The sequence below is a fragment of the Podarcis vaucheri genome (genome assembly GCF_965113315.1).
Source record: "Podarcis vaucheri genome assembly, chromosome: 15".
NCBI lineage: Eukaryota > Metazoa > Chordata > Lepidosauria > Squamata > Lacertidae > Podarcis > Podarcis vaucheri.
This window is the reverse complement of record NC_138753.1, coordinates 6,159,851-6,185,904: the sequence shown is the minus strand read 5'-3', so window position 1 is coordinate 6,185,904 and position 26,054 is coordinate 6,159,851. Positions and strand designations below refer to the sequence as shown.

Sequence of the window (26,054 nt, the reverse complement as noted above, 5' to 3'; positions counted from 1 at the left end):
TAGCTGATGGTGAATGCATGGTAACAGAAAGAAAAAGGAGCAATTTTTTTTATTGCAATAGTTGCCCTAACCCAGCCTCCCCCGACTTAGTGCTCTCCAGATGTTTTGGACTACGACTCCCATAAGTCCCAGCCAACAGAGTCTTCAGGGCTGATGGGAGCTAATAGTCAAAAATATATGGAGAGCACCAAGTTGGGGGATTCTGCCTTGATCCAGTAAGTCAAAGCATGCATAGACCTACACTTGCTAAGGCTAGGTACTCGAACCCAGGCCTGGAGGGTGTATTCTCCAAGCCATCCCCTGTGCCACCTGTCACTGACTGAAATTTAAGGCAGAGGAATGCACTGTAACTCAGTGCAGAGCAGAGTGCAGAAATCGATGTGCAGTGATTGGATGATGCTGTCCTGTTGACCAGAAGGCCACGGTCCTGGTATTCATGTGGCCGGTTTAGAAGCTTCGTAATGAACCTTGTTCACATGCCATGGTGAGCCAACCTGTGGTTGATGTGGACCACGTGGACTCCTCTTGACTGCTTTTCTGCTCCACAAAGAGCAAACCTCGGCTACAGCTTGTGGTTAGCAAGGAGAAAGAGCTTCTGGCCTCTGTGGCCGCCCAGCTGTCAATCACCTGATGCCACAGTGATGTGTTTGGGTGCTTTGAAGTCACAAAGTCCTTGCAAAGAGCCCTGCGTGGTGCTTTGAAGTGACTGAGGGTTTAAAATCCAGGCCCCCCTTCCAGAAGTGTGTTAGACAACGGTTGCCTAGTCACAGATGTCCTTTTGGGGGGCAAACTCCCTCCTGTTGGGGAGATCTGCCAGTCCCCTTCCCTGCCCATGTTAAGAATGCAGTAAGAGCCCTGTTGGATCAGGCCAGTGGTCCATTTAGCACAGCATCCTGTTCTCACAGGAGCCAGGCAGGTGCCCCAATGGGAAGCCCACAATCAGGACCCGAGTGTAACAGCAACCCTCTCCCACTGACTTTCCCAACAACAGGCATCCATAGGCATATTGCCTCTAACAGTGGAGGTAAACCATCACCATGATGGCTCATAGCCATTGATAAACTTACCCTGCAGGCAAAATCCACATAGGTATTTGTCCAGGCACCTGGAAGGGGCTAGGAACATTCGGGGCACTGCAGATTTAAAGAATCGCTTTAATTATTGTTTTGAGTATGGCCCCATCAAATTTACTGTTACTAGCTGCCTTGGGCACCCTTTGAGGAGAAAGGGTGGTACGTAGATTTAATAAGCAGAGAAGCAAACATTGAAGGTTCCTCTTTATTTCAAATCCTGCCAAGTTTTGCTTTTCGTGTGAAAGCAGAGCTTCTAACTGTATGCAAAGAATATGCTGTTGGAAAAGCCATATGCATAAATGGGCTTTTCTGGATCCAGGGTTTTGGCACTTTTCTGTGCAACTGCCCCACTGCCCCGCAAATCCCTTTATTAGTGTATTGTAATATAGAAGACAATAAAATTTGGTGAGGGAAGAGAGGCATGGCCAATAGCAGCAACATGCAAAGTTAATTTTCATTCACTTTAAGGATTTGATTTTTTTAAAAGGAAAAAAACCATGGCCAATGAAAGATGCTTATCAAGTATCAAGACTCTATGAGAAAAGCCATCCATGGGCCCCAGGCCAAGAACTTAACAAATAAATGACCTCCCAACAATAAAACTTAAACCTACCATGTAGACTTTCATTAGCCCATGTTGTCGCCAGTGTTTATTTACAGCAAAACTCTCTTTTTGCAGATAATGCAGTCTGCTACCCTGAGTGTTGACTTCCCCTGCATTTTTTTTCTGTGTGTGCTTTCTATCTGCACTTATTATTGAATAATTCTCTTTATAAATAAAAAAGCAACAGGATTCCCTCTGAACCCAATACTGTCTGCCTTAACTTTTATTAAAGGGGCTCTGCTTTTTCTCAAGAAGACATTTTTGTCGCAGATTAATGGCTCGAGCCAAGCCAAAGGCTGCTCTGAGTTTACGCTGGATTCTATTAAAAGGGAAGCAGCTGTTAACGTTGCAGATTTATCACATTTAGCTTCCCCCTCCTCCTTCTCCCTACTGATGTTTGACCTTAGCTATAAATGTTTTGAGGTGCTCATTGTTTTTCTTTCAGAGTTCTTTTTTCTCCACCCATTATTGCTGCTGAACATCTTAAAAAATTTGAAGCTGACATTATATTGGCTCTGTCAGATTGGACAGATGAGGGCTTCACAATTTTAAAAAAAATGCAATTTGGTGCTGCAAAAAAAGCAGAAGGATAAATACTTACTTTTTATCTATCTATCTATTGCCCATCCTTCATTCTAAGGTCCCTGGATGGGTTGCAAAATTAAAGCACAACATTAAAAACAATTAAAAACAATTTACAATCATAAAAATGAGATGGGTCCTAAAAATATATACAGCTCAAGTGTCAAAAATCCAGGGTATAGTGGTGCATCTTTGACCTTCTCTGGAAGCTGTACATTGAAAGTGCCAAATGCAGCTCTATGAGGAGGGAGCTCCACAGTTTAGGGGCCACCACAGAGAAGGCCCTGGCCTTCTGAGAGCGGAGGAACCACCAAGAGGGCCCACTCTGCCGATCTCAGCACACAATAGGGTCTGTACAGAAGGCAGTTTTTCAGTCCAGGCCTTCTTTTAAGGAGTCCTCTCTCCCTTTCTCCCCCAGCCTTCTCATTCACCTGCGTGAAATTTCTTGTCGCCTCTGGCTACCAGGCTAGAGATGTCTTTAAAGATTGGTTTAAAGGGCACCATTAAAGCTAGGGGAATGGCTCTCTGTATTGTCTATTATTTCAGCTTCGTTCAGTTGATCCACATACACATTTCCCTCTTCAGGAGTATGTGCGCAACACAAGGCCAACAACATAAATGGGAACTCGAAACATAGCAAACCTGTAAGGGCCACAACTCAGCGGTAGGAAATTTCAAACGCCGACCCGTTTGGATGGATGAATACAGTTGAACATGCTGCTGTGGTTACAAGGGTTCATGCCATATTTGAATTCCTGGGTTAGGTTCCTAAATTGTTTAGTCTGCCTTCTGTTGTTTTTTATTTAAGCGGGGGGGGGGGGGGACACACACACAACACAACCCGCTCCAGCATACAGTAAGAAAAGATCAAACACAGATCAAATGAGGCATTGCAATCCAATGCACTCAGGCAGATCAGAAATGAAGGAAAAAGGCATCTACTTCACTTCAATGCCCAATTAAATATGTTCTGTGCCGCAAACAAACGTGGGTAGACTTTTGCAGAATCTACTGAGGCTGATGAAGTGGAACTGGGTGTCTGGGGGGCAGTGGGAGGGTGGTACACCCAGTTGCAGCATAATCGAAACCCGGGGTGAGAGAGTTTGGATCTGGCGGGTCTTGTTTTTTCATAACCCGAGCCAGGGTTACACCAGTCCCTGACCCCGGATAAGCTTGAGATACCCCAGTGCAGGTCTCCAAAAAGGGGTGTTCCAGGGGCATGGCAGATGAGGCAAGGAGAGACTTTCACCTATTCCAAACCGTTTTTCATCTCAGTCATGTGACCTAGGGCCCAGAATGGTATTGTTACCATTCAATAGGCAGTCGGGGGGATATAGAACAGGCCAGTAAACAGCCCATGGGCAGCACCACCACACTAGAAACATCTTGTTCAGAGTTAGGAGCAGAGCCAGATGACCCTTCCTAAAGAATAGGGCCTTTTTAGTGTTGGCTTCATGTCCCTGGGAACACCCTCCCTCAAAAGGCATGTTTGACACCATTTTTTTTTTTAGGTGAGCCTTGGACTTTCCTTTTTCAATCTTTCTTTGTGTGAAGAGGTGGTCAGGATATTAAAATAATACTGCTCATATATATTTGCATTTTATTATTATATATTTGATTGTATATATTGGTTTGCAGATCCAAGGTGATTTTTGCTGATCTTTTACCTCTTGGTATTTTAATTACCTGTTCATACATATTTAATGTGAGACCCCTTGAGAAAACTCTTTCATGTTTTGAAAGGTGGCACAGAAATTCTTAAATAAATAAATACATGGGAATGGTCAAGAGGTAGAAAAATGTGAGGTAAATTAATTGTGGCACAATGCAGGCCAAAAATCACACAGAATAAAACCAGGATGCCTTGCAATGTGTGTGTCTGTACCACAGTTCTAAATCTGTCTCCTTTACTGCAAGCAAGTTCAGTTTTTTGGGGGGTTTTCTCAGGACACCTGAAGGTCACATTAGTCTTTTATAATCATTTGTCCTCCTGTTTTAAAGGGACGCTCCACCTGTGTCCTTCATTGTCTAGCAATGTCAGTCTCTCTGTTGAACTTTAATCCAGTCAGTTGATGGAGCCGAGTGTATTCACTTAAGCCCTCGAGGTCGAATCTGTTCCCTTTTGAAAAGCATCAGCTCTCTTTGGGGAAGTGAGGTCGAGCAGCTGACAAGACGAGTGGTGATTTTTGGGGTCTTGACAGAAGGGAGACTTAATGTTGATTTCTTGAGTGCCTACTTGCTTCTCCTTTCTTGATCGGAGGAGATATAACTGAGGAAATATTGCGTTCCTGTGCGTTATGCAGGATAATGGTCAGATTTATGAACCTTGCCTCTGAAAGAGTTTTTCTAATGCGCTTTCAGGGATGGCGGCGACAGGCCAAGGCTTTGGGGTCGGAAGAAGGTGGTGCTGCCGTGGGGGAAGGAAGGATGTTAAGGGCTTGATCTCTCCAGAAGCCCAAGTGCGGCTTCTCTGTACCACAGAGGATCATCTTATTTACTTGCCTTTTCTGACATCTACAAGGCTGGCTTGTTAAGAGAGAGAGTTCTGGATATGGAGTGTGTGTGTTGTTTTACAGCCTGGTATCTGAGCTTGTTGTCTTTGTCCATGGAGTTTTCTTGGCAGGGATACTGGAGTGGCTTGCCGGTTCCTCCTTCAGGTGGATCACGTTTGGTCAAAACTCTCCACTATGACCTGTTCATCTTGGGTGCCCTGCTCGGCATAGTATAGTTCATAGCTTCTCTGAGTTATTCAAGCCCCTTCGCCATGGCAAGGCAGTGATCCATGAAGGGGAGAATTGATGCTTTTCAATTATGGTGCTGGAGGAGACTCTTGAGAGTCCCATGGACTGCAAGAAGATCAAACCTCTCCATTCTTAAGGAAATCAGCCCTGAGTGCTCACCAGAAGGACAGATCCCGAAGCTGAGGCTCCAATACTTTGGCCACCTCATGAGAAGAGAAGACTCCCTGGAAAAGACCCTGATGTTGGGAAAGATGGAGGGCACAAGGAGAAGGGGACGACAGAGGACGAGATGGTTGGATAGTGTCTTCGAAGCTGCCAGCATGAGTTTGACCAAACTGTGGGAGGCAGTGGAAGACAGGAGTGCCTGGCGTGCTCTGGTCCATGGGGTCACGAAGAGTTGGACACGACTAAATGACTAAACAACAACAACCTCTGACCTTGAGGGAAATGTACAGAACCTGAAATAGTTATGGGGCTTTCTTGGAGCTTCTAGAAGCCACCTTGTTCTTAGAAATGTATTTGTTCAAGTAATGTACAGTTAGGCCTAGAACAGGCGTGGAGAATCCTTGTTCTTCCAGATGTTGCCAAACTACAACTCCCATCACCCCTAGCCATTGTCTATTCTTCCTAGGGCTGATAGGAGTGGTACTTCTGCAATATCTGGAGGTCCAAAGTTCCCTCACCTTTGGATTGTGTGTCCATGCAATACGAAGAACATTTGAAGGTCTCTGTTTGAGGACTGTCCTGTCCAAGTGCGTTGGGTCTAATCAGGCCAGCAACCTCAATATGGATTATCTACTGCTGCACAGTAACTTTGAATTTGAACATGGCTTGGCCATTTTAACCAAGAGCCAATGGCCCATTAGCCCAGTGGCCAACCAGATGGCTGTGGGAAACCTGCAAGCAGGATTTGAGCAGGAGAGCAACTCTCCTCTCCTATGGTTTCTCGCAGCTGGTATTCAGAAGTAATACTGACGATGGAGGGAGAGCTCAGCCATCATGGCTAGAAGCCCATGAATTTCTCCAATCATCTTTTAAAGCCCTCTGAGTTGCTGGGAGTCACTGCCTCCTGCAAGAGCATGTCCCAAAGCTGAACTGTGTGCTGCGTGAAGGTGTATTTTATTTCGTCTTTCCTGAATCTTTGAGCATTTAGCTTCAATGGATGTTTCTCTGATATCATCATGCCCACTGCATCTCCTTTTTTGGGTTTGATGATCCTGTTTAATGGCCTTTCCTCTTCCCAAGCAAGTCTGTGACTGACCATTATGGACAGTTGCAAAAATCTGATGAAAAGTCAGGAACTTGTCTGGACTTCAAAGCCAAGGTGTCTGATATCTCTCCTGTGAAAACACAGGGGGGAACTCATCCCATCTGCTCATGACAAAACTCTGCCCAGCAAATCTGTGCCACTGATGACAGAATATTTATTTATTTTTCTTTAAAAAGCCCCCGCTGCTGTCTATTAAATAAAGGAATTCTCTCTAATTCAATCCAGGCCCCAAATATTGTCCTGTCTGTTAATGTTGGAATCAAACAAAAATATACAGTTATGCCAACAGTTCATGGAAGCTGGCATATAACCTTACAGTTGGAAGGGACCCAAAGGGTCATCTAATCCAACCCCTGGTGTCCTGGCGTTTTCTCTCTTGATGCACTCTCAAATAGGTTTCCTTCATGTCCAGAGCAGAACAGGGAAGTTCTAATAAATAATATTAATTAAATGTCATTTTTCATAGAGAAGGGGTCATGGGTTTTTGGAGTTTTGGGAAATGCATCCTTCAGGAGAAAACTGAAAAGGGGTGGAGTAGGGATGGTAGGGTTGTCAAGCTCTTAACTGGCCCCTATTGGTTTGTTGTGATCAAGTTGCTGCTATACCTTGAAACATCTGTCTGTCTATCTACCTACCTGGGCTGGCCCTACTATTAGGCAAAATTAGCCAGTGGCCTCAGCTGCCAGTTGCCGAGGGGCAGCCATTTCCTCCAGCCATTTGTGTTGGTGGACGGAGCCACACAGTCCGTCCTAAGCTCCCTAAACTAGTCTGCTGCCCCAGCTGCAGCAGCATGTCACCAGTGTTGGAAGTAAAATTCAGCTGCCAGTCTCACTGGTCCCTGTGCAGGGAAGCAGGGAGAGGGTGCCATCTTGTCCCTCGCAGCAGGGAGCAAATGGCTTGGGCCAGCCTTATTACCATACTCACCTTCCTCCTTTTGTGCAGCATCCCAAATGAAAACGCCATTCTGCGCTCAGAGGTCACGATAGAATCACAACCCAGGGGTTTGATTCCTCATCATCAGGGGATGAGGGCAAGGACTCTGAAGCAGAAGACACAAGGGCGTGCAGGGCCAGTCCCAGATGTGCTACTGTCAGATGAACCTGCAAGGCCAGCACCGATCCTAGATTGAGAATGTGACACTGTCTGCCTCTGACTCGGAGGCTCCACTACAGAAGTAGCAGTAAGACCCAAGGCTCCTCTGCTCTGTCACAGCAGCAGATCAGCAGAGAGGGCTGGGCTTCTCTAAGCAGAATAGCATCTTGCAGCACAGGTGGGGCTAATAATCAGACTGCACCTGTTCTTACTCCTACAGCAGGCCTCAGGTTTAGCTTTCTCCTTTTTGGAGCAAATTCAGAGCTCTGTTTCCCAGGACACAACCTGGACTTTGCATCCAGCCTGAACCTTTCTTGTGTGTTGTGTATTGCCTGAGGCTTGCCCACCTTGCCTTGCTTTGCACCACAGGTGGCTCTTACCTGGCTGCATTGCAGTACACAACAGTAACAAGGTATGTTGTCTCTGGTTGAGTTTATCCACCAAATGGCCATGGATGAGCTACCAGTTTTATTCTGAAACATTTGCCTTGGAAAATGTTTCTCTGCTACTTATTCTTCCTTAGATGGTTGGCACAGGCAGAGGATGTTGCATGTTCATGTTTATAGTGTTGTACAACTGTTTGGAAGAAGGAAATGGATGAGCACAGTGGTGCCGAGGGTTGGGTGGGCTTGGAGATGCTATCCTTGAGCAGGAACAGGCAATGCAGGGCTGCCACTATCCAGCAGCAGCAACACCATATTGACTCCTAGCTCCTCTCCCTGTAATGTGGAGCCACGTGAACACACAATGTGGCCCTGTTGTGTGTTTCCCCCACTTCTCTCCAGCATTGTTGGTTTCATAACTACATGGTAGGGAGAAAGGGTGGAGGAAACTGGTGCCGTGGTTCAGCCTCCATTGGAAGATATTTGGGTTGGTTGGAAGCGATTCCTTTGCTAGAAAGGTTAAAGCCTGCAGCCTGCTAGATGTTGCTAGACTCCATCTCCCATTAGCCCCAGCTAGCCAGGATGGCCAGTAGCCAGAGTAAATTGGACTTGTAACCCAGTAATGTTTACAGGGCTTCAAGTTCCCTGCACCTGGTGTAGAATGTGCCATTTTTTTCTGTCTTTACTTTCTGTGTAGAGTTTCTTCTGAACATGACAGTATAAAAACAGGTAACTTTGTATTGTGGTACAGGAAGGGCAAGATTATAAGAGTTTCTCAAACCACATAATCAGGAAAAAACTCTATAGGGTATGGGGAAAATACAAAAACTTGTTAGAAAGGAAAACACCTATGTGGTTGTCACCAACAGAAGCCCTTGCAAGGAAAAAAAATTATACACAGACAAATTGGAGTACATTATAGAGACTTGCTAACAGTCACTGGGGAGGAATATAAATTGAAAGAGTATGGAGAGATAAAGGATCAGGTGGCAGATTTGTTAAGTTACCATCAGTTGAATGCATCATTTAAGTTAGATAAAAAATGTTGATTTGCGGAACAAAACTTGTAGCTTGAAAGAGTTATTAGGCTCCAGGGTTAAAATATTATCTAAAATGTATAATTTATTACTTGAGTGGGACACAAAGGACAAAATGGTGAAATCATCGATAAGTTGGGCCAGAGACGTGGGACAAAACATTGATTTTGCATTATGGGAACAACCGTGGAAATTAAATTTAACGTTTATGGCATGCTACACACTAAGCAGAAAACTCATGAAGATGATGCACAGGTGGTATTTGATGCCAAACAATGTCAAAATCAACAAAGGGTAACTGTTGGAAATGTAAGACGGCAGAGGGATCCTTTTACCACATGTGGTGGTCGTGTAGCATAATTTAAAACTATTGGGAAATGATCTATAATGAACTTTAAAAAATCATTTCCTAAAAATTCAGAAGCATTTTTGTTGAGTTTAATAACAACAGAAGTTACCAACAAAAGAGAGAAATGCGTTCCTGTGTGTGGCAACAGCCGCCCGTGTGTTATTAGCACAAAAATGGAAAACAGATAAGGTGCCAACGAAAGAAGAATGGCATATCAAATTGTTAGAATATGTGGAGGTAGGGGGGATGACCATTAGAATAAGAAATCAAAATGATAAAAGACATAAGGAGGACTGGATAGTTTTTATTGAGTATATGAAAAAGTATTATAAGCAGACGATCAGCCTAGAAGGATGGTAAGATTCTCAGCAGTGTAAGAAATAACTAGAGTTAAAATAAGGAGTTGCGATAGACGGGCTGAACCAAGAAAACACAAGAAAAGGAGGAGATATAAGGAACCATGGAAGGAGAGGATGGGAAGTCAGTCAAGGAATGTGTTCTGTTTTTCTGTTATTTCTAAATTTCTATTTTATTTATTTATTTCAGAGATTCTTCTCTTTTCATAATATTTTTGTTTATACCTTGCCTGTATTGAAATATATCAGAAATGCAAATAAATGCAAATAAATGCATCACACACACACACACACACACACACACACACACGTAACTTTGCCACAACCCTTGGACTGTGAATGTAAAGAGGATAAAATGCAGGTACGCCACTCTTCTTCTATTCTTTCCGTTACTGCGCAGGTGCTGGTAAGCGAGGACTCGGACAGCGATGGCATTGTGGCTCACTTCCCAGCACACGAGAAGCCCATCTGCTGCATGTCTTTCAACCCTAGTGGTAAGTGACTTGTTTGCTCTTCGTCTCATCATATTCTGCTTGCTACAAACACGGGGGTGAGGGTGTAGCCTTCTGTTACTGTGGTTCTCGATGCAGTCTTGCTGGAAATCCCAGTCTAAGAAAGTCGGATGCTATTTCCATTTGTCAGTAGCTGTGATGGGATGATTAGCTGCTTGTGCGTAAAATCGTGCTCCCTCAGAGTTTGTGCCACTCCACAAACCTCTGTGTGTGACAGAGCTCCTCAAACATGTCTGCCCTAGTCACTCGTAGATTCCGACAGTGGTTGTTTGCGGAAGCGCTTCCAGCAAAGAAGCTCCTTAACGGAAACGCGTCTTCTGGACTCACGACGTGGCAGCTTCCGGCGAAGAATGGGTCTCCCTATGGGAGCTTCTGACACCTCCCCGCTGTTCTCGCTGGACGTGTCCCTGATCCCTCCCTCTTCCCTGCTAGTTCCTGCTTTAGCTGCTGCGTCTCTCTCCGCATTCATGAGACCTTCCTCCAGAGACCCCTCTCTCCCCCTGCTGGTCCCTGCTTTCGCTGCTGACTCCCTCCCAACCTCTGTGAGCCCTTCCACCACCTGTCCCTCCGATGGCAGTTCCCTGACAGTAGCCAAAGACATGGGCATGGTGTGGGGTTGCAGACATATAATCCTTGAGGAGGGATGCAGCTCAAGCGTAGAGCCCCCCAGGTTCAGTTGCTGGAATCTCCAGGTAAGGCTGGGAATATCCCCTGTCTAAAACCCAGAAGAATCACTGCCAGTCAGTGAGGACAACATTGAGCTAAATCAGACATAGGCAAACTCGGCCCTCCAGATGTTTTGAGACAACAATTCCCATCATCCCCGACCACTGGTCCTGTTAGCTAGGGATGATGGGAGTTGTAGTCCCAAAACATCTGGAGGGCCGAGTTTGCCTATGCCTGAGCTAGATGAACCCATTGCATAAGGCAGCTCCCTATGTTCATGAGTAAGGGATGGGGGATCAGCAGCCCTCCAGATGTTACTGACTCCAGCTCCCATGGCCCCTGACTGACTGGGATTGATAGAAGCTGGAGTCCTACGGCACATTGTTCCCCATATCTGCCACTGGGGAAGGAAGACATGACTTTGTAGCCTGCTGTCCATCTTCTTACCATGCTGAGATATTGGAAGCATTATATCTGAACTGGGTCAAGAAATTACATCCAATATCTGTAGGAAATGGGCATTAATGTATCTGAAAAGTTAGGTTAATAAAAGGTTTCCTCATCCGTTATATTCCAGTTGGAACAGACGTCACACGCAGAGAGATTTTTCTTGTTTTATTTCTTGAGGTTTGTGCAAATATTCTCATAGATTTGACACCACTTATCCTTTTGCACTTAATGCTTAACCTGGAGATGTAACTTGGACTTCTTTCTTAGTCCGTCCCCCCCCCCCCGGTGATGGGTGGGGAGAGAAGTGATCTGAAAATGATATTTAAAGCCTCAAAGAAAGCACCTTTGCCCCTCTCCTTCCTACTTTCAGCTGAATAAGGCTTGTGGGCAGGTAGAATGCATCCTGTCCGTGTAATCTCGTCCAGCCGACAGCATAACTTGTTTATTACCCTTCCTACGACAAGAGTAATAACTTTTTGATTGACTGCATGGCGGTCAGTGAAACAGGGTCCGTGGAAGATCAAGAGCTTCCGCTTGCCTAAATTAATGAGTTTTAAAGTGAATTAAAATGCCTCGAAGAGGTTTGGGATGAAATCACATTTCAGAGAACAAAAACGGAATGGATGTCCTCTCTTTCCCCTGCTTACAGTGGCTAGTTGGACTTACGCTTGACAGCCCATCTGTTATGTCAGAACTCCTTAATAACTGTGTGTGGCTCAGAGTTCTGTTGCTCTTACTGCTTGTGACAGGAGATAGTGGTGGGGAAAGGGGAAGCTGTGTTTTAATCATAGCATTTGTAGATCTTGCCATGTATTTCTGTATAGGGCTTCTGCACTTGTGTTCCCCATTTCCAGCACCTGCCTCTGCCTACCACAGTTTTCGAACTGGGATGTAGACTTGCTAAGGAGGTGTAAACCAGCTTTGCAAAAAAAGTTAAAAATCAACACCCTCCCATTTGTTAGCATGCTTGTTTGTCAACACTTTCATTCATTTATTTAAAGCATTTTTATCCTGCTCCTCAGTTGAAAAGGGCTCCCCTTACATTTATCTGTGATGAGACCTTCCCTGCCCTCAGGCTTGCAATCTAAAACATTGTTGTTGGCACCCATCTGTCTCAGGAGGCAATGGAGCGCACCTCTGGGGGTGAAGTCAAACCACTGGAGAATCACAGCGCCTGCTGTGGCTGCAGAGACTGGTAACTCATAACTTCTGCCCCCAGCATTGTTTTCGCTGTGTTGGATTAAAAACAAACTTTTAGAAAATAGATGATCAACAATTTATTTTTCTCTACCCTTTCCTTCAAGAGCTCACATCAGCACACACAGGAAGACCCCATTTAATTAATTCATTGGGGTGATTTTGGGCCCGCCCTTCCACTCCAATTCTAGAGCACAAGGTGGCTTACAAAAAAGTAACCACTACCAAATAATTCATCACTTAAAAAAAATAAAATTACACTTGGCTTGGCCCTCCAGATGCTGTTGGACTCCAACTCCCATTATTCCTGACCATTGGCTGTGCTGGCTAGGGCTGGTGGGAATTGGGAGTCCATCAGCATCTGGAGAACATAATTCGGAGAGCTGCAGGTCTTCCGTCCTTGCAATTCACAAGTACATTAGAGCAATAATGCCGGTGTCCTTAGAATGACCCTGCGAGGTAAGCTAGGCTGAAAGAGCTCATGGTCCAAGGTCATCCAGGGAGTTTCAGCAGCAATTCAAATGCAGCAGCAATTCAAACCAATAGCCCTGTAATGTAAGCTAGGCTGAAAGAGCTCCTGGCCCAGGGTCATCTGGGGAGTTTAGCAGCAGTTTGAATGCAGCAACAATTCCAACCCATGCTGGTCCAGATCCTGCCACCCGCTGACTTTTACTTTGCCAGAGGCCACCCAGTGAGTCAAAAGGTGCGTTTGCACCCTGGTATGTGAGATCCACAGCCAAACACCGCAGGATTTTTTTCCCTATTAAAAGTTTCATTAGGCGGAATTAAGCCTTGAATCATCTCCCTTATTTAAAGAGGTCCAAACAGTTTACAAACATCACGGATGCTTACAGTGACCCTGATAGAAACACATCTGACCTGTAAATGTAAATCCACAAGTTCTCCTCGACCAAAGGCGCCTCGGACTACAGTTTGGGAGGTCGTCACAGACGGGAGGAACCTACACCATAGGAGGCTGGTTGATTAAGATGTTTATGAATTGGCCTCCAAGCTCTTAATGTTGTACATGACGCTCTGCCAGGAATTCTAAGTGTGTGTAATCTTGATAACAAGAGGAGGAGGGGAAAGGATTAAATTGTTATCCAGTAGAATCAATTGCTCCATCTTAGGCCAGGCTAGACTAAACGGGCGATTTGTCTAGCCTCCGGTCTCCAGGATCTGGGCAAGCGACTCCTGTATTATTGAGCGTACATTATTAAAAGACATCTTGTAATTTAGGTTGGAATTGAGCAAGCTGCTGAGCTAATAACGGCAAAAGTTATTGAAGTAATTGTGTCTGTCCTCTCTGTTTCCACCACAAGCGGTTTAATAGGACATCAGTTTTATGTGGTCTGCTGGGCCTGAGCTGTTTTGGAATTTTCCTACAGTTCCACAGGTTCCTGAGTAAGACGGGGCTTTCCTAAGGTGGCGTCAATTAGGACCTGCTTCAAAGGTTAGGGTTCATCACCTAATCCAAGGGTGAGGAACATCTGTGGCTCTATCTTGCTGCCTTCAGCTTGCTCTACGGGGACAATGCAGTTGGCCTACCAGGCAGTTGTCTTCAGGTTTTATCAAGATTACATATGTCAAGCAACCTTGATCGTTCTGATGCTGTACATATACTGTACGTGGCCCTTGGAGGCCGGAGAGGAGCACTCGGCTGGGCCACGCTGGGGCACCTGATTCACGCCCCCTCAAAAATTGTGTGCTTGGGGCTGTGGCCTCCCTGGTACCCACCCCCCGCGCTATACCCCTGTGTCACACCGATTCTTAGCCTAGCACACAGAGAGAGCTTAGCCGTATGTGGAGAGCCTCTGGCCCTCCAGTTGTTGCTGAACTACAGCTGCCATCATCCTTGGCCATTGGCCATGCTGATGGGAGTTGCGAGTTTAGCAGCATCTGGAGGGGCCAAACCTTATTGTTGCTTCCAGGGAGTTGGGGTTATTGGACAGAGAGTGGGGAACTGACTTCCCAGAGGAAATGTCATAGGTTCCAGCAACACACATCATCACAAAGGTTGTTGCTGTGTATTGCAGGATTTCAGAGTTTGTTTCTGTGCAGGAAATCATAGCATGTGATATGACTCATGAATCCCATGCAATAGAGATTATCACCCCCGCCATGTCGTTTTCTTCATGGCCTGTGTTTTTTTTTAAAGTCTTTGCTGTCCCGATTCCTTGGCTCATGTAGGGTTTATATTGCCCCGAGTAGCATTTATGAACAGACCGCTTCGAAGCCTGTTTATATAATGCCATTAGCACTTAACTGTTAGCAATTATACAGGCCCTGCAAAGCTATTTTCATAGGCTGTATAATAGGACTCTTAAAAGCAGCGGCGCTACTTGTTAAAAAGGTATTCTAGTGAATTTTGGAGAAGTCCATAAAACATCGATATAAGGAGAACTTTTCATGCCTGATAATGCAGAGATGGAGTGGAAAGGAAGGGCATTGGGGGGGGGGGGAGCATGAACTGCCAAGTCTAACCTCTTCTCTAGACTAAGTGGCTTTAGGTAAACTGCTGTCCCCTCAGCCTTCTTAAGTACAATCTGGGGATAATTAGCTGTGGCCTACTTTAAAGTTGTGTTGTGAGGAATGCTGAGCAGTGCATAGAACTTAAAAGGCCCCTCTTCCTATAGTGTGATTTTTTATTTTTTTACAACAGCCTCCCCACCTATATGTTGTTATATTTGCTATGAGAATGGCTATGCCTATTCCCTGTCCTTATTTTGCTCTGTGATATGTTGGAGAGTACAGTTAGGGCTCACTACTGATGCCTGCCCTGGGGTCATCTTTGAAAAGGTGGCTGGGTCCAGGAGTTGTCATTTTAACTCCCCACGATGCCCTGGGGTGACGCCATGTCTAAGGCACATGATGTGCAAAGTTAAAGTTTTAACATGCAAAGTTAAAATAGTCATAATAATAACAATTTAAACAATAATAATTATTTATCTGCTGCCCATCTGACTGGGTTGCCCCAGCCACTCTGGGCGGCTTCCAGCAAACTATAAAACCGCAGTAGGACATCACACGTTAAAAACTTCCCTACGCAGAGCTACATAGTGGTTCCCCCACAAAGACTCTCAGGGCTGCATAGTTAGGTAAATCAGTTCAGGTCGGCTATAGGACACTTTGCTAAAGACTTCCTCAAACATGAGCTAGTTCAGCCCTTCTGGAAACAAGAGGACAAGATTGAGAGATCTATCTATCTATCTATTTATTTATTTTAAATGCTGTAAACGGGACACATACAGCATACCAGTGAGTTGGGGTGGGTGGGAGACAAGGCTTCCTTGGCTGCTCAGTATGCAACGTGCTGTGTATGGGATCTATTCATAGAAGCTGAAATTAAAGGACGCCGTTAAAATGCTGTTGTGAACCAGCCAGTCCGACAGCTGCATTGAGTTTGTTTTTCAATTTCCCACTGCCTTTCTTGTTTATTAGCTGTGACTCTGAGGTCAGAATTAAAACAAACATTTTAATGGCAGCATTTACAGCGTTGGCAGTGGGCACCCCCTGGCTCGGCGCTGTGATCTGGAGTGGTGGTGGTGAGCCGTATGGGTGGCGCATGACATGCCCCTCCAGACTTTAAACATTGTCGCAACTGGAGAAACCTCCCCCACTTCTCCCTCTCAACCCCCCCCCCCCGTGCTGTACATTGCCAGTAAATCACATATCTGATAAGAATCGCACAATCTGGACTTTTCAGTCCAGAGGAACTGGCTACGCTTGAATTTTGTTTCAGGGGGCCCCAGGAGGGGGAAAATAAATGTATATGTACACATTTTTTCCTCCCAACCCTACACATTCCCGTGGTTTGCCCTGACAGATAATCTAAGATTTGCAAGCTTTGTAAGACAATTGCAACTGAAGGTACTTAAGGGTTCAGGTAGATGTACTTCTGTGCTGTCATGCTGCTACGTAAGAAGATATTTCTGGATCAGATCAAAGACCCATTTAGTCCAGCATCCCGTGCTCCCAGTAGCCCCCAAACAGGATGTGTTTGGGAAGCCACCAAACAGAATGTGAGGGCCATAGCCTTCTCCTGCCGCTGTTCCCCTGAAGGTAGCATATACTCATCATAACTAGGAGCTACTGATAGCATCAACCTCTATTACAGTGGTACCTTGGGTTACATATGCTTCAGGTTACAGACTCCGCTAACCCAGAAATAGTACCTCGGGTTAAGAACTTTGCTTCAGGATGAGAACAGAAATCATGCTCCGGCGGCATGGCAGCAGCGGGAGGCCCCATTAGCTAAAGTGGTACTTCAGGTCAAGAACAGTTTCAGGTTAAGAATGGACCTCCAGAACGAATTAAGTTCTTAATCCAAGGTACCACTGTAATTGCGTGGCTCCATTGGGAAAGCAAAGTGTATACTCTCTCTCTCTCTCCTCTTTTTCACTCTCTGGTGTGGGGCTGGGGGCTGATCCTGGAGAGAGAGGAGACCAGAGAGGGTGGTACTCAGAAATAAAAATGTGTCCACGGACCCCAAAAGCTTGTTTACCCTTTAGCCAAGAACTAATGCAAAGTGTGTGTGTGTATGTATGTATGTAACAGAATCCCTTAGCCAGGATTGATCAGATGTGGCAAATAAGGTGTTGAGTCCTGGAAAGGGATGTAGTTTTCCTAACAAGTGGAACGCAGCCACTTCATTTTCTGGCAGCCAGACCCATGGCATGGTCTTGCAAGCGGAGTGTTAAGATGACAGCTTGGTGTCCAAAGTAAATCTTCCATCCTGAGTCAACTTTGGAATAGCCCAGGTTTTCTGGCACAACGCACTACTTCCACTGAGTCACCAGAAGGCCAGTCTTTTATTTGCCGTAACCAAAATGCGACCGACTGAGCCACGTTCTTTCCACAAGCCGGCAGCACTTGAGAAGCCCCCCTGTAACATGTGCCCAGCTGTGGCTGTCAGCACAAACACAAATCTAAGGATGTGTAAACCTTTGTCCCTTCCTATTTGCAAACATTTCAGCTTTCCCACGCGATGGCACCTCACATAGGACTTTCCCCAGCTGTCTTGTTGGTTACCTGTTTGCAAGTAAGGCAAGTGATCAGGCAGGGTGATTTTTGCAATCTGGAAGGGAGTTACTTTTTACTTCAGATGCTGATCATGCTGCACTGACTTACAGAGTAGGTAAATAGACTGGTAACACTTTTTCCCCCCCTAGGCTGTTAAGGTCAATGCCTAGACTGCTGTTTTGGCAGACAGCCTTACTGTCCTCTTGCATCATCAAGCAACAGCCATCACTGCAGTGAGATCAGTGCTCCAGCTCTGGCATGTGCTGTGGTTCCCTGTCATGGAGAGAGCATAGCTCAGTAGCTGAAAGGGATGTTGGAGCATTCCACCAGAAATGGAAACATTAGCAGAAATCGTCACAATTCACATGTTTCTCCGAGATGAGGCATTGAAATCCTGCAAGTGAATGCAAACAGTATATATGCTAGCATGGTTTTGACTCCACAGTAACATTTATGGACTGGCTGGATGCAAAGGAGAGGTGGGAGGCACCAGCTGAGGAACCCCCAAGGGAATTAAGGACTAGTGGGAATGCAATCAGCATCTACCTCAGAACAAATTTTGATGGTATAATGGGGAGTTTTCCTGTAATTTTTTGGCACGTCTGCTGTAGAAGTAGCTGTTGTAGTAGAATGATTATTACTTCCAGTGGCAGAAGCAATATTTCAGCTTTCAATTTTTAATGCCGAAGCTTAACCCAGAGCTATAAATGTTACGATTTGAGTTAAACATTAGTGCAGTGGTAGATAAACATACATTCTATGTTGCCACTAGCACTGCTCTCGTGGTTTCCCTCGCTTAGCAGCTTCACAATGAATTAAATCTCGTACTGACTATTCTCCAGGTTCAGTTTTCCAGGTAGAAGTTAGCAATTTTGAAGGTGCAGAAACATTTTCCACACTTCTTATTTCCACTGATCATTCAGATAGTCACCTCCCCACCTCATTTCCTTTGGCTACTGTTGCTTCCTCACTCCAGAAACAATCATACAGGTTATGATTCCCAACCAGGAATCACACAGCAAATGGAACGATGTCACAGTGCAGCCTGGAATCTGGAAGGGACCCTAAGGGTCAATAGCGAACCATATTTGATTACATCTTGATGTCACCATGGGCAAATGAGAGCAGAGGAAATGAAAAACCAAATGCTTTTAGCAAGGAGCACTGGGAAATCACCAAGATGGGGCAGGTATCTTTCAGAGCAGCAGAAAATCTTTGCAAAAACTGAGTCAGTTGGGCTCCAACATGAAGCTGCATATTTAACCCAGCACTTTTGTTTTCTTGTCTGAGATATAGGCACTGATGGGCAGATATTGACAATGGGCAAGCAACTGAACTAGGAGCAAATGTGGGGAGGTCATTATTTGGGGGCAGAGGCAGGGACGTGGCGAAGAGTTCTGTGCGAATGGGAAGAAGGAAGAAGATTCCATGGCCTGAGTAGGAAGTTAGGATGTCATTCCAACTGTGTACTGACCACATGAATGAATAAAGGCTGAAAGCCAAGTCCTTAATATGGAGACAGAGGGAGAGGAAGGGAGACAGGAAATACCACAGGCTGAGTAAGGATCAACACTAATGGGAAAGATATTATTTTATTTATTTATTATTACAATTATTTATATTCCACCTTTCAGGATACAACTAAACATTAAGCTACATTGAAACACACACACACACACACACACACACACACAATCAGCAAAGTCAACTTATTAAAAGGCACCAGGGTACTTGGTAGCAGATGGTTCCTATGGAGGTTGGGTACCCAACTGGCGCCATGGAAGATAAGACTATCAGTGGCTACTAGCCATAATGACTCTGCTCTGCCTCCACAGTCAAAGATTGAAATAAGAAGAAGAAGAAGAAAGAAGAAGAAGAAGAAGCCACTCTGGGAGGCTTCCAACAAAGACCAAAAATACACTAAGATGTCACACATTTAAAACTCCCCTGAACAGGGCTGCCTTCAGAAATGCTTCTGAATACCAGTTTCTGGAAACCACAGCGGTGGGGGAACACTTTCCCACATGCATCTGCTTGGCCACTTTGAGAACAGGATGCTGGACTAGATAGACCATTGGCTGGATCCAGCAGGCTCTTCTTATGTTCTTACCTGCTGCTTCATCTTGACTGATATCCTTCCCACAAGGAAGCTGGTGGCATAACAGCCCCGTGGCAGGAGAGGAGAGAGTCCCTCTGAAGCAGGCTTTATCTTAGAACTTTAAGCTGCGAAGACGGATAGAGGAATGGTGGTGGGCATTGTGTTGGCCCATCACATAAGTGATGCCTCTCAACCCAGCCTTTGCCAAACCTGCGAGCAGGATGCGAGCACAAGAGCAATTTCTTCCTGTTTTGTTTTCCAGCAAATGATACTCAGAAGCATTAGTGTCTCTGACTATGGAGGCAGAGCATAGTTATTGTGGCTAGTAGCCTTCAATAATTCTCTCCTCCATGAATTTGTCTAATCCTTTGTTAAAGCCATCTAGGTTGGTGACCATCACTGCCTTCTACTTCTAGACCTCTAGATTTTCTTTGCGGCCAGAGACATGTCCAGCACCTGAGACATTAAAATGCACTTGGAAGATCTGGTTCACTTTCAAAAGCCTAGTGTCCAGTAAATACGTGTTTTTCCGTTGTAATGTAGTAAATAATTGATCTTCCCTTCCACAGGCGTCACTCCTGCAGGCCGAGAGCTGTGAAAGGCAACACGTCTAATTTTTAAGCAGCAGCCCCCTCTTTGGCTCAGAGAGAGCTTTTCCACCCATTAATAACAGGGAAAATTAATGTTAGGCCTGCAGTAAAACAGATTAAACTGTGTACCCCTGTGGATGCCTGACTGCACCTCTAACAGAGCTGAAATTCCTCTGGTTAGTTAAATGTGGTATATTGAAATACGATGGTGGTCTTGGGTTAATAGTTAAAGAAGTTTAAATTGGAATTTTCTCCGCAGAAGTGTTTTCCCATTTATCAAAGTAAGTGGGGTTGGGGGCGGGGTTGTTAGATCATTGAGAAGCCTCAATAACGCCTCACAGATTCTCTTCTTGGGTGACTTATCAAATTCATTTTTATGTATTTGGGGACACAAGGTTGGCAGCAACATAGCTATTTGTGAAAAATAAAGACTAGCATGGTCCAGGCTTGTTTGAACCACGGTTCCGGGATAGGTCGGTTTTTGCCCAAAATGTACCTCGGGTTAAGTACTTAATTCGTTCCGGAGGTCCGTTCTTAACCTGAAACTGTGCTTAACCTGAAGCACCACTTTAGCTAATGGGGCCTCCCGCTGCCGCCGCACCGCCGGAGCACAATTTCTGTTCTCATCCTGAAGTAAAGTTCTTAACCCAAGGTACTATTTCTGGGTTAGCGGAGTCTGCAACCTGAAGCATATGTAACCTGAAGCGTATGTAACCCGAGGTACCACTGTATTGAAACCCCATTGCAAATTAGTCCTGTTTTTTATTTCCACATGGATTTCACAGTTGGAGCCAAGCACCATGAACCCCAAAAGGGTCTGTGTGCATGTGCATGTATGAATATAGGGAGCTCCCTTGGTCCATCATGCTCAGTATTTTCTACACAGACTGGCAGCAGCTCCCCAGGCTTTCAGGTAAGGTAGATTTTCCCAGCCCTTCCTGGAGATGCCTGAGGTTTGAACCTAGGACCTTCTGGGTGCAAAGCACTAGTTCTACACTAGGCTATGTCTCTTGTAAGGAAGGGGTCAGCCTCCATGGTCTTTATGTCAAGTGAGGGTGTCAGTTCTGTGGTGATTGAAGAGGAATCTCCTTCTGCCCAAATTTGATAGTGATCACCAAGCTTGCCATTTGGAGGAGATAACTGCAGACAGTTTGAGACTGGGCTGTCATGCCATAGCCCTGGAGAGTCAGATTATCTCAGAAGACCAACCCAGTGTCATTGTTGGATTCAGTAGCTCCTATATCTTCTTCCTTCTCTCCATTAAAATGTTTTTGTCCCTAAACAGCTGCTTCTTGAGCTAACCTTTATTTATCCCATTGGCTGGCTCACCAGCCATCACTCATCTCCCTGCTAGTGTTTTCATTCTTGACTGGGCCTCATGTGTAGATTAGAGACACCAACCTGCAGTTCAACAGAAGCTTATGGAACTTCCAGGTTCAGAAACAGAAAAAGTCTCATTGCCTGTGGAGCAATAGCAATAGCTGTTGCCTCATTCACACTGTGTAGAGTTAAAGTGCGATCCTAACCATGTCTGCTCAGAAGTAAGTCCTGTTGAGATCAATGTTGAGATCGAAGTAGGTTTGATTGCAGCCTTAGACAATGGCTTTGATATCACAAGACAACTCTGTATTGTGTGAGTGAGGCACTAGCCCGTTTCGTTTTCAGTAGCCAAACTGAGCTCACAGCCCTCCCACATACAAAAAATCCACTCCTGGTTTTCCTCCCAAGCTTTCTTCATTTCAGCAGGTGGGAAAAAGTATTGTCGTTATTGTTAAACAATTTGGAGCCAGACACCTGTGCAGATTTACTGTGACTTACCCAGAGATCTGCTTGGTAGATTGCAATCTACTTTCTACCTATCCTGAGCTAAGCTAGTGGTCATCACCACATCTTGAGGTGGTGCGTTCTATAAATTACATGTTGTGTGAAAAATGGTCCTCTCTCAAAGTAGCCCCACCCTGTTTTGATTCACTGTTTTTAACAAACATCTTTTGAGGAGGGCAGTTCTGCACCAGGAATGATTTGAATGACCCAGGCACACCTTATAGCAAAGATGTGGCAAAATACTGCTAACTGGAAGAGGAGCAAGGCCAGAACAATAAATCATGCAGACATGACTTTGAACTTTTGAGAGACTTTAATTACTCAGGTGCTAGCATGTGTCTCAGTACACAGTGTGGAAGCAAGGGATTGGATCCAAATAAGTTGTACTTAGGGTAAACCCATTGGAATAATGTACCTGTTAGCTCTGCCCATTACTTTCAATAGGTCTGCTCTGAGTATGACTAACATGGAATACAATCCAGCTACTTTAAGGTCACCTGTGTAAAGATTCAGCTGTGTTGATGACAGAATCATGAGATTGGTACATTTGAACCTTACAGAGGTTAAGGTTAAAATAGGTTGCATGTAGCATTGGTTCTACTTAGAGTAGACCCAGTTGAATTGAAGCAATTGGCCTTAGAGGCACAAGAAAGATTGTGTTTTCTTTCTAAGATGGCAACACTCAAAGGAACCTTTTTTTAAATAAAAAAAATCCTACTCTTGGCAGCTCAACCAGTGGCAAAACTATGTGCATCTAACTGGGTTTCATCAACAGCACAGCAATTAGAGAGGTGTTATAAATAGGGATGTATCTAAGAAATCTGAGCTATGCTGGTTTCCTATATATATGTTTTTTACTTTTCTCTCTCTCTGTCTCTCTCTGTCTCTTCCTCTTCTTTAACTGCAAGTCCCAGCTGAGATTCCCTACCCTTTAATTTTGTCTTCTTGGGCTAACCAACTGACGCCTAGTTGAAAAGGCTTATGTTGCTACACGGCCGCAGAAGCCGTCGGTTATCCCGTCGCCATCCCCGCTCGGGTCCTGGAGCCTTTTTCTGCATCTCATCAGCAAACTTTCAATCCCACCCTTTAGGCCAACCTCATCTATCAAGGGGGCAACGAGGAGAGGAAGCTCCCAAGTAAACACACAGCAGTGCCTAAACTCCTAATCACTCACGGCTTCCGCTTCCAGGCCCTATAATTAGAAGTTCTTCTTCCTCCTTGTATTCCCAGTTGACGCAAATTCTTTTTGTGGCTTGGCACCTCGCTTCAGGGCGTGGGTTTTATTTTATGGCCAGCCCGGAGTCTGGTTTAGTCTTCTGATACTGCAGAAATAGCTCTTAAGCCACAATCTACATCTGTGCCCCCTTCTCCAACTCCCCCCTTTATGTATATCCCCTCTGCAGTTCTCCTTCCCCATCCCCAGCCAGCCTTTATTTTCTTAATGCAAATGCACCTTATTTCATCCTTCAACAGATAGCATGCATTGCAAATAGGAAGCTGTAAATTGAAGCAAATGGAAGTGCTCACTGTAACAAACTTTGGTTGTTGTTGCTGTGTGAGTGTGTGAGGTCTTTGTATCTTTTGCATGCATGGAAGGATAGTTAATTCCTCCTGAATGGGATTTTTCCATCTTCTCTGTGGATTTGAGAGGGAGGAGGGAAACCATCGCTAACTGAACTTTACTTGCAACCCCCCACCCCCCTTTTACAAATGGCTTTGAAATGTCCGCATGGCAATATCTGCTCGGCTCATAAATTCTTGCCAAGTTATTACACGTACACAAGAATTTGAACTCATTTCAGATGTTATCTGCTAAATGGGACAAATGTCAGTTTAAAAAAAAAAAACAAGCAGGAAGGCCTGGAAATTTTTTGATTATTATTATTCTCCTCCCCCACTGGCGGGGTGGTGATCATTCCCTCCAAAAATACGTTGGGGAGTATTTGTGTTTCAGATGGAGGCATGGTGGAAGTGTGTGTTGTGAATACAGGTTGTGAGTTGTGGGTGCCAGATTTCTAATCCCTATAATCCTAGCAAGTGTTAAAATGTAAACCAGGCTAGCTTCCTCATGTGGTGATCACCTGGGTGAAGGGCCATTAATAAAACAAAAGGAAGGTGATGGGCCATTAAGAGAGCAAAAGAGGTGGGCTCTGTGGCAGATGGCAAATGTGTAGCACCCCTCCTCCACCTTGCAGATAGTGAGAAAGACAAAAGCCAGAGTTTAGAGTTGAACAGTGTGTGTGTGTGTGATGTCACCGAGAAGAAAGGCAGCAAGCTGATAATGTCTGAAAGGCAGAGCCTGACTTTGGGTGGCTGTTTGAATCTAGGCCTGTGGCTATAGGAAAAGGAAGATCCTCTTGGGGTGTTGACACTGTGAACCCCTCCATCGTAGGCTCAGGTTGTATATATGTGTAAATAAACTTTAAATCATAATGACACCATAGTTTCCACTGTGCCTTACTGTTCAAAAGGAGCCCTCGGTAAGCTCATGGAAACCCTGGAAACTCACCCCTTGGAGTTTGGGGTGACATGCAACAGTATCCTTCAAACATAGCACTGGGTTAAGAGAAGACTTGGGTAAAAGGATAATGAGAGCTATATTCACATAGGTCATAACTAAACTCTTGAATTCACTCCCACAAGAGGTAGTGAGGCCATCAGTTTGGATAGCTTTCAAAGAGGATTGCAAAATTCATGGAGGACGAGGTTGTCATTGGTTACTAGCCATAATGGCTATGTTCTACCTTCACAGTTGGAGGCAGCATGTCTCTGAATACTATTTTCTGGGTATTGCACATGGGATGAGTACTATTGCATCATCCTGCCTGCAGGCTTCCCAGATGAGGCGTGAAGTTGGCCACTGCAAGAACATGAGCCTTTGGCTTTTGACCTTTTTGGCTTTCCAGTAGGGCTTTTCTTACACTTTTCTCTATCCTAGGATACCACATCTCTTTGGCTGATGTTCTGCCAAGTCCCTACTGCCAGAACTTCAAGAACGTAGAAGTAGGAAACTTCTTTACACTGTGTCAGACCATTGTTTCATCTAGCTCAGAATTAGCCATCATAACGGGCAGCTGCAACTCTCCAGGGATTCAGGCAGGGGGTATTCTAAGATCTGGTACTCAGGCCAGAGGTAGACCAAGCCCAGACTAGATCAACATGATGCGAAACATGATGTCAAAAATGGCAACAGTGCACCTGACCTAGCAGCTCCCTTCCTTCTAGTATCAGGGGAGCCAATATGGTGACTACCAGATATTGTTGACTTCCTAACTCTCCCATCAATGGGAACAATTAACTGCAATCTATTTTTCTGGGTCTCCTTTGAGAATGGCTTAGTTGTATAGCAGCCAAATAGTTTGCCCAACCCTAAAGCCTACCCATTATTTGAAAGCTAAATCCACATTGTTAGGTTCTTCGTTCCTCTGCCCATGTATATTCAGAACTTCAAAAGAGGCATGAAGGAATTGCACAAAGTACTTCTGCTGTTTGGGAGCCAAAGTGAGAAACTTCAGTGTTGAGCCACAAAAGCTGGAAACCAAAACTCCTCAGTGAGAAGTAATGAGAGATGGAAAATAGCACATAAAAAGAGAAATATATACACACATGTGTGCGAAAGAAGGTAAAGGTTCCAAAACCTCAGCAATTTATTATTTTGACTAACAATATGGAATTAAGCACTCTCTCTCTCTCTCTCTCTCTCTCTCTCTCTCTCTCTCACACACACACACACACACACACACACGGTTAAAGATTCTAATCATCTTCTAAGAATGTACTTGGGCGCACTGCAAATTCTTGAAGCAAGGCGAGAGCCGTAGATCAAATGCGGCAAGGATTTACAAGAAATATCTCTCTTCACCTCCTTGAATCAACAGCTCTTGTGGTGGAGAGCTGCAATCCTGCAGGTGGCTGAGTCTGCGTTGACCTGACTGATTGCCAAGAGTGGTTCTTCTGCTGACTGTTTGAGTTAGCTCTGCCTTGGCGGACCACCACACTTTCCTGCCTTATCGCCATTTTGAATAAAAACTTGATGCATTCTGCACTCTGATGCAGCTGTACTGTGTGCTCTCAAATGAAAGACTCACCATGTGGGCTGAAGGTAAAGGGTAAGGTGAGCATATGTGAACATAAGAGGAGTTTCGCTGGACCAGGCTAATGGCCCATCTAGTCTGCATTTTGTTCCCACAGTGGCCAATCAGATGCTT

At 45.0% G+C, this 26,054-nt stretch overlaps 1 protein-coding gene across 6 annotated transcripts in view; it reads left to right on the top strand.

Moving 5' to 3' along the window:
* BCAS3 (BCAS3 microtubule associated cell migration factor) overlaps window positions 1-26,054 on the top strand; it is a 466,426-nt gene that overhangs the window by 97,843 nt on the left and 342,529 nt on the right. For all 6 annotated transcript variants that reach the window (XM_082200800.1, XM_082200797.1, XM_082200799.1 and 3 more), the window contains exon 13: window positions 9,888-9,981. In XM_082200800.1, the coding sequence (XP_082056926.1) occupies window positions 9,888-9,981 (94 nt within the window). The remainder of the gene's footprint in view (window positions 1-9,887; window positions 9,982-26,054) is intronic.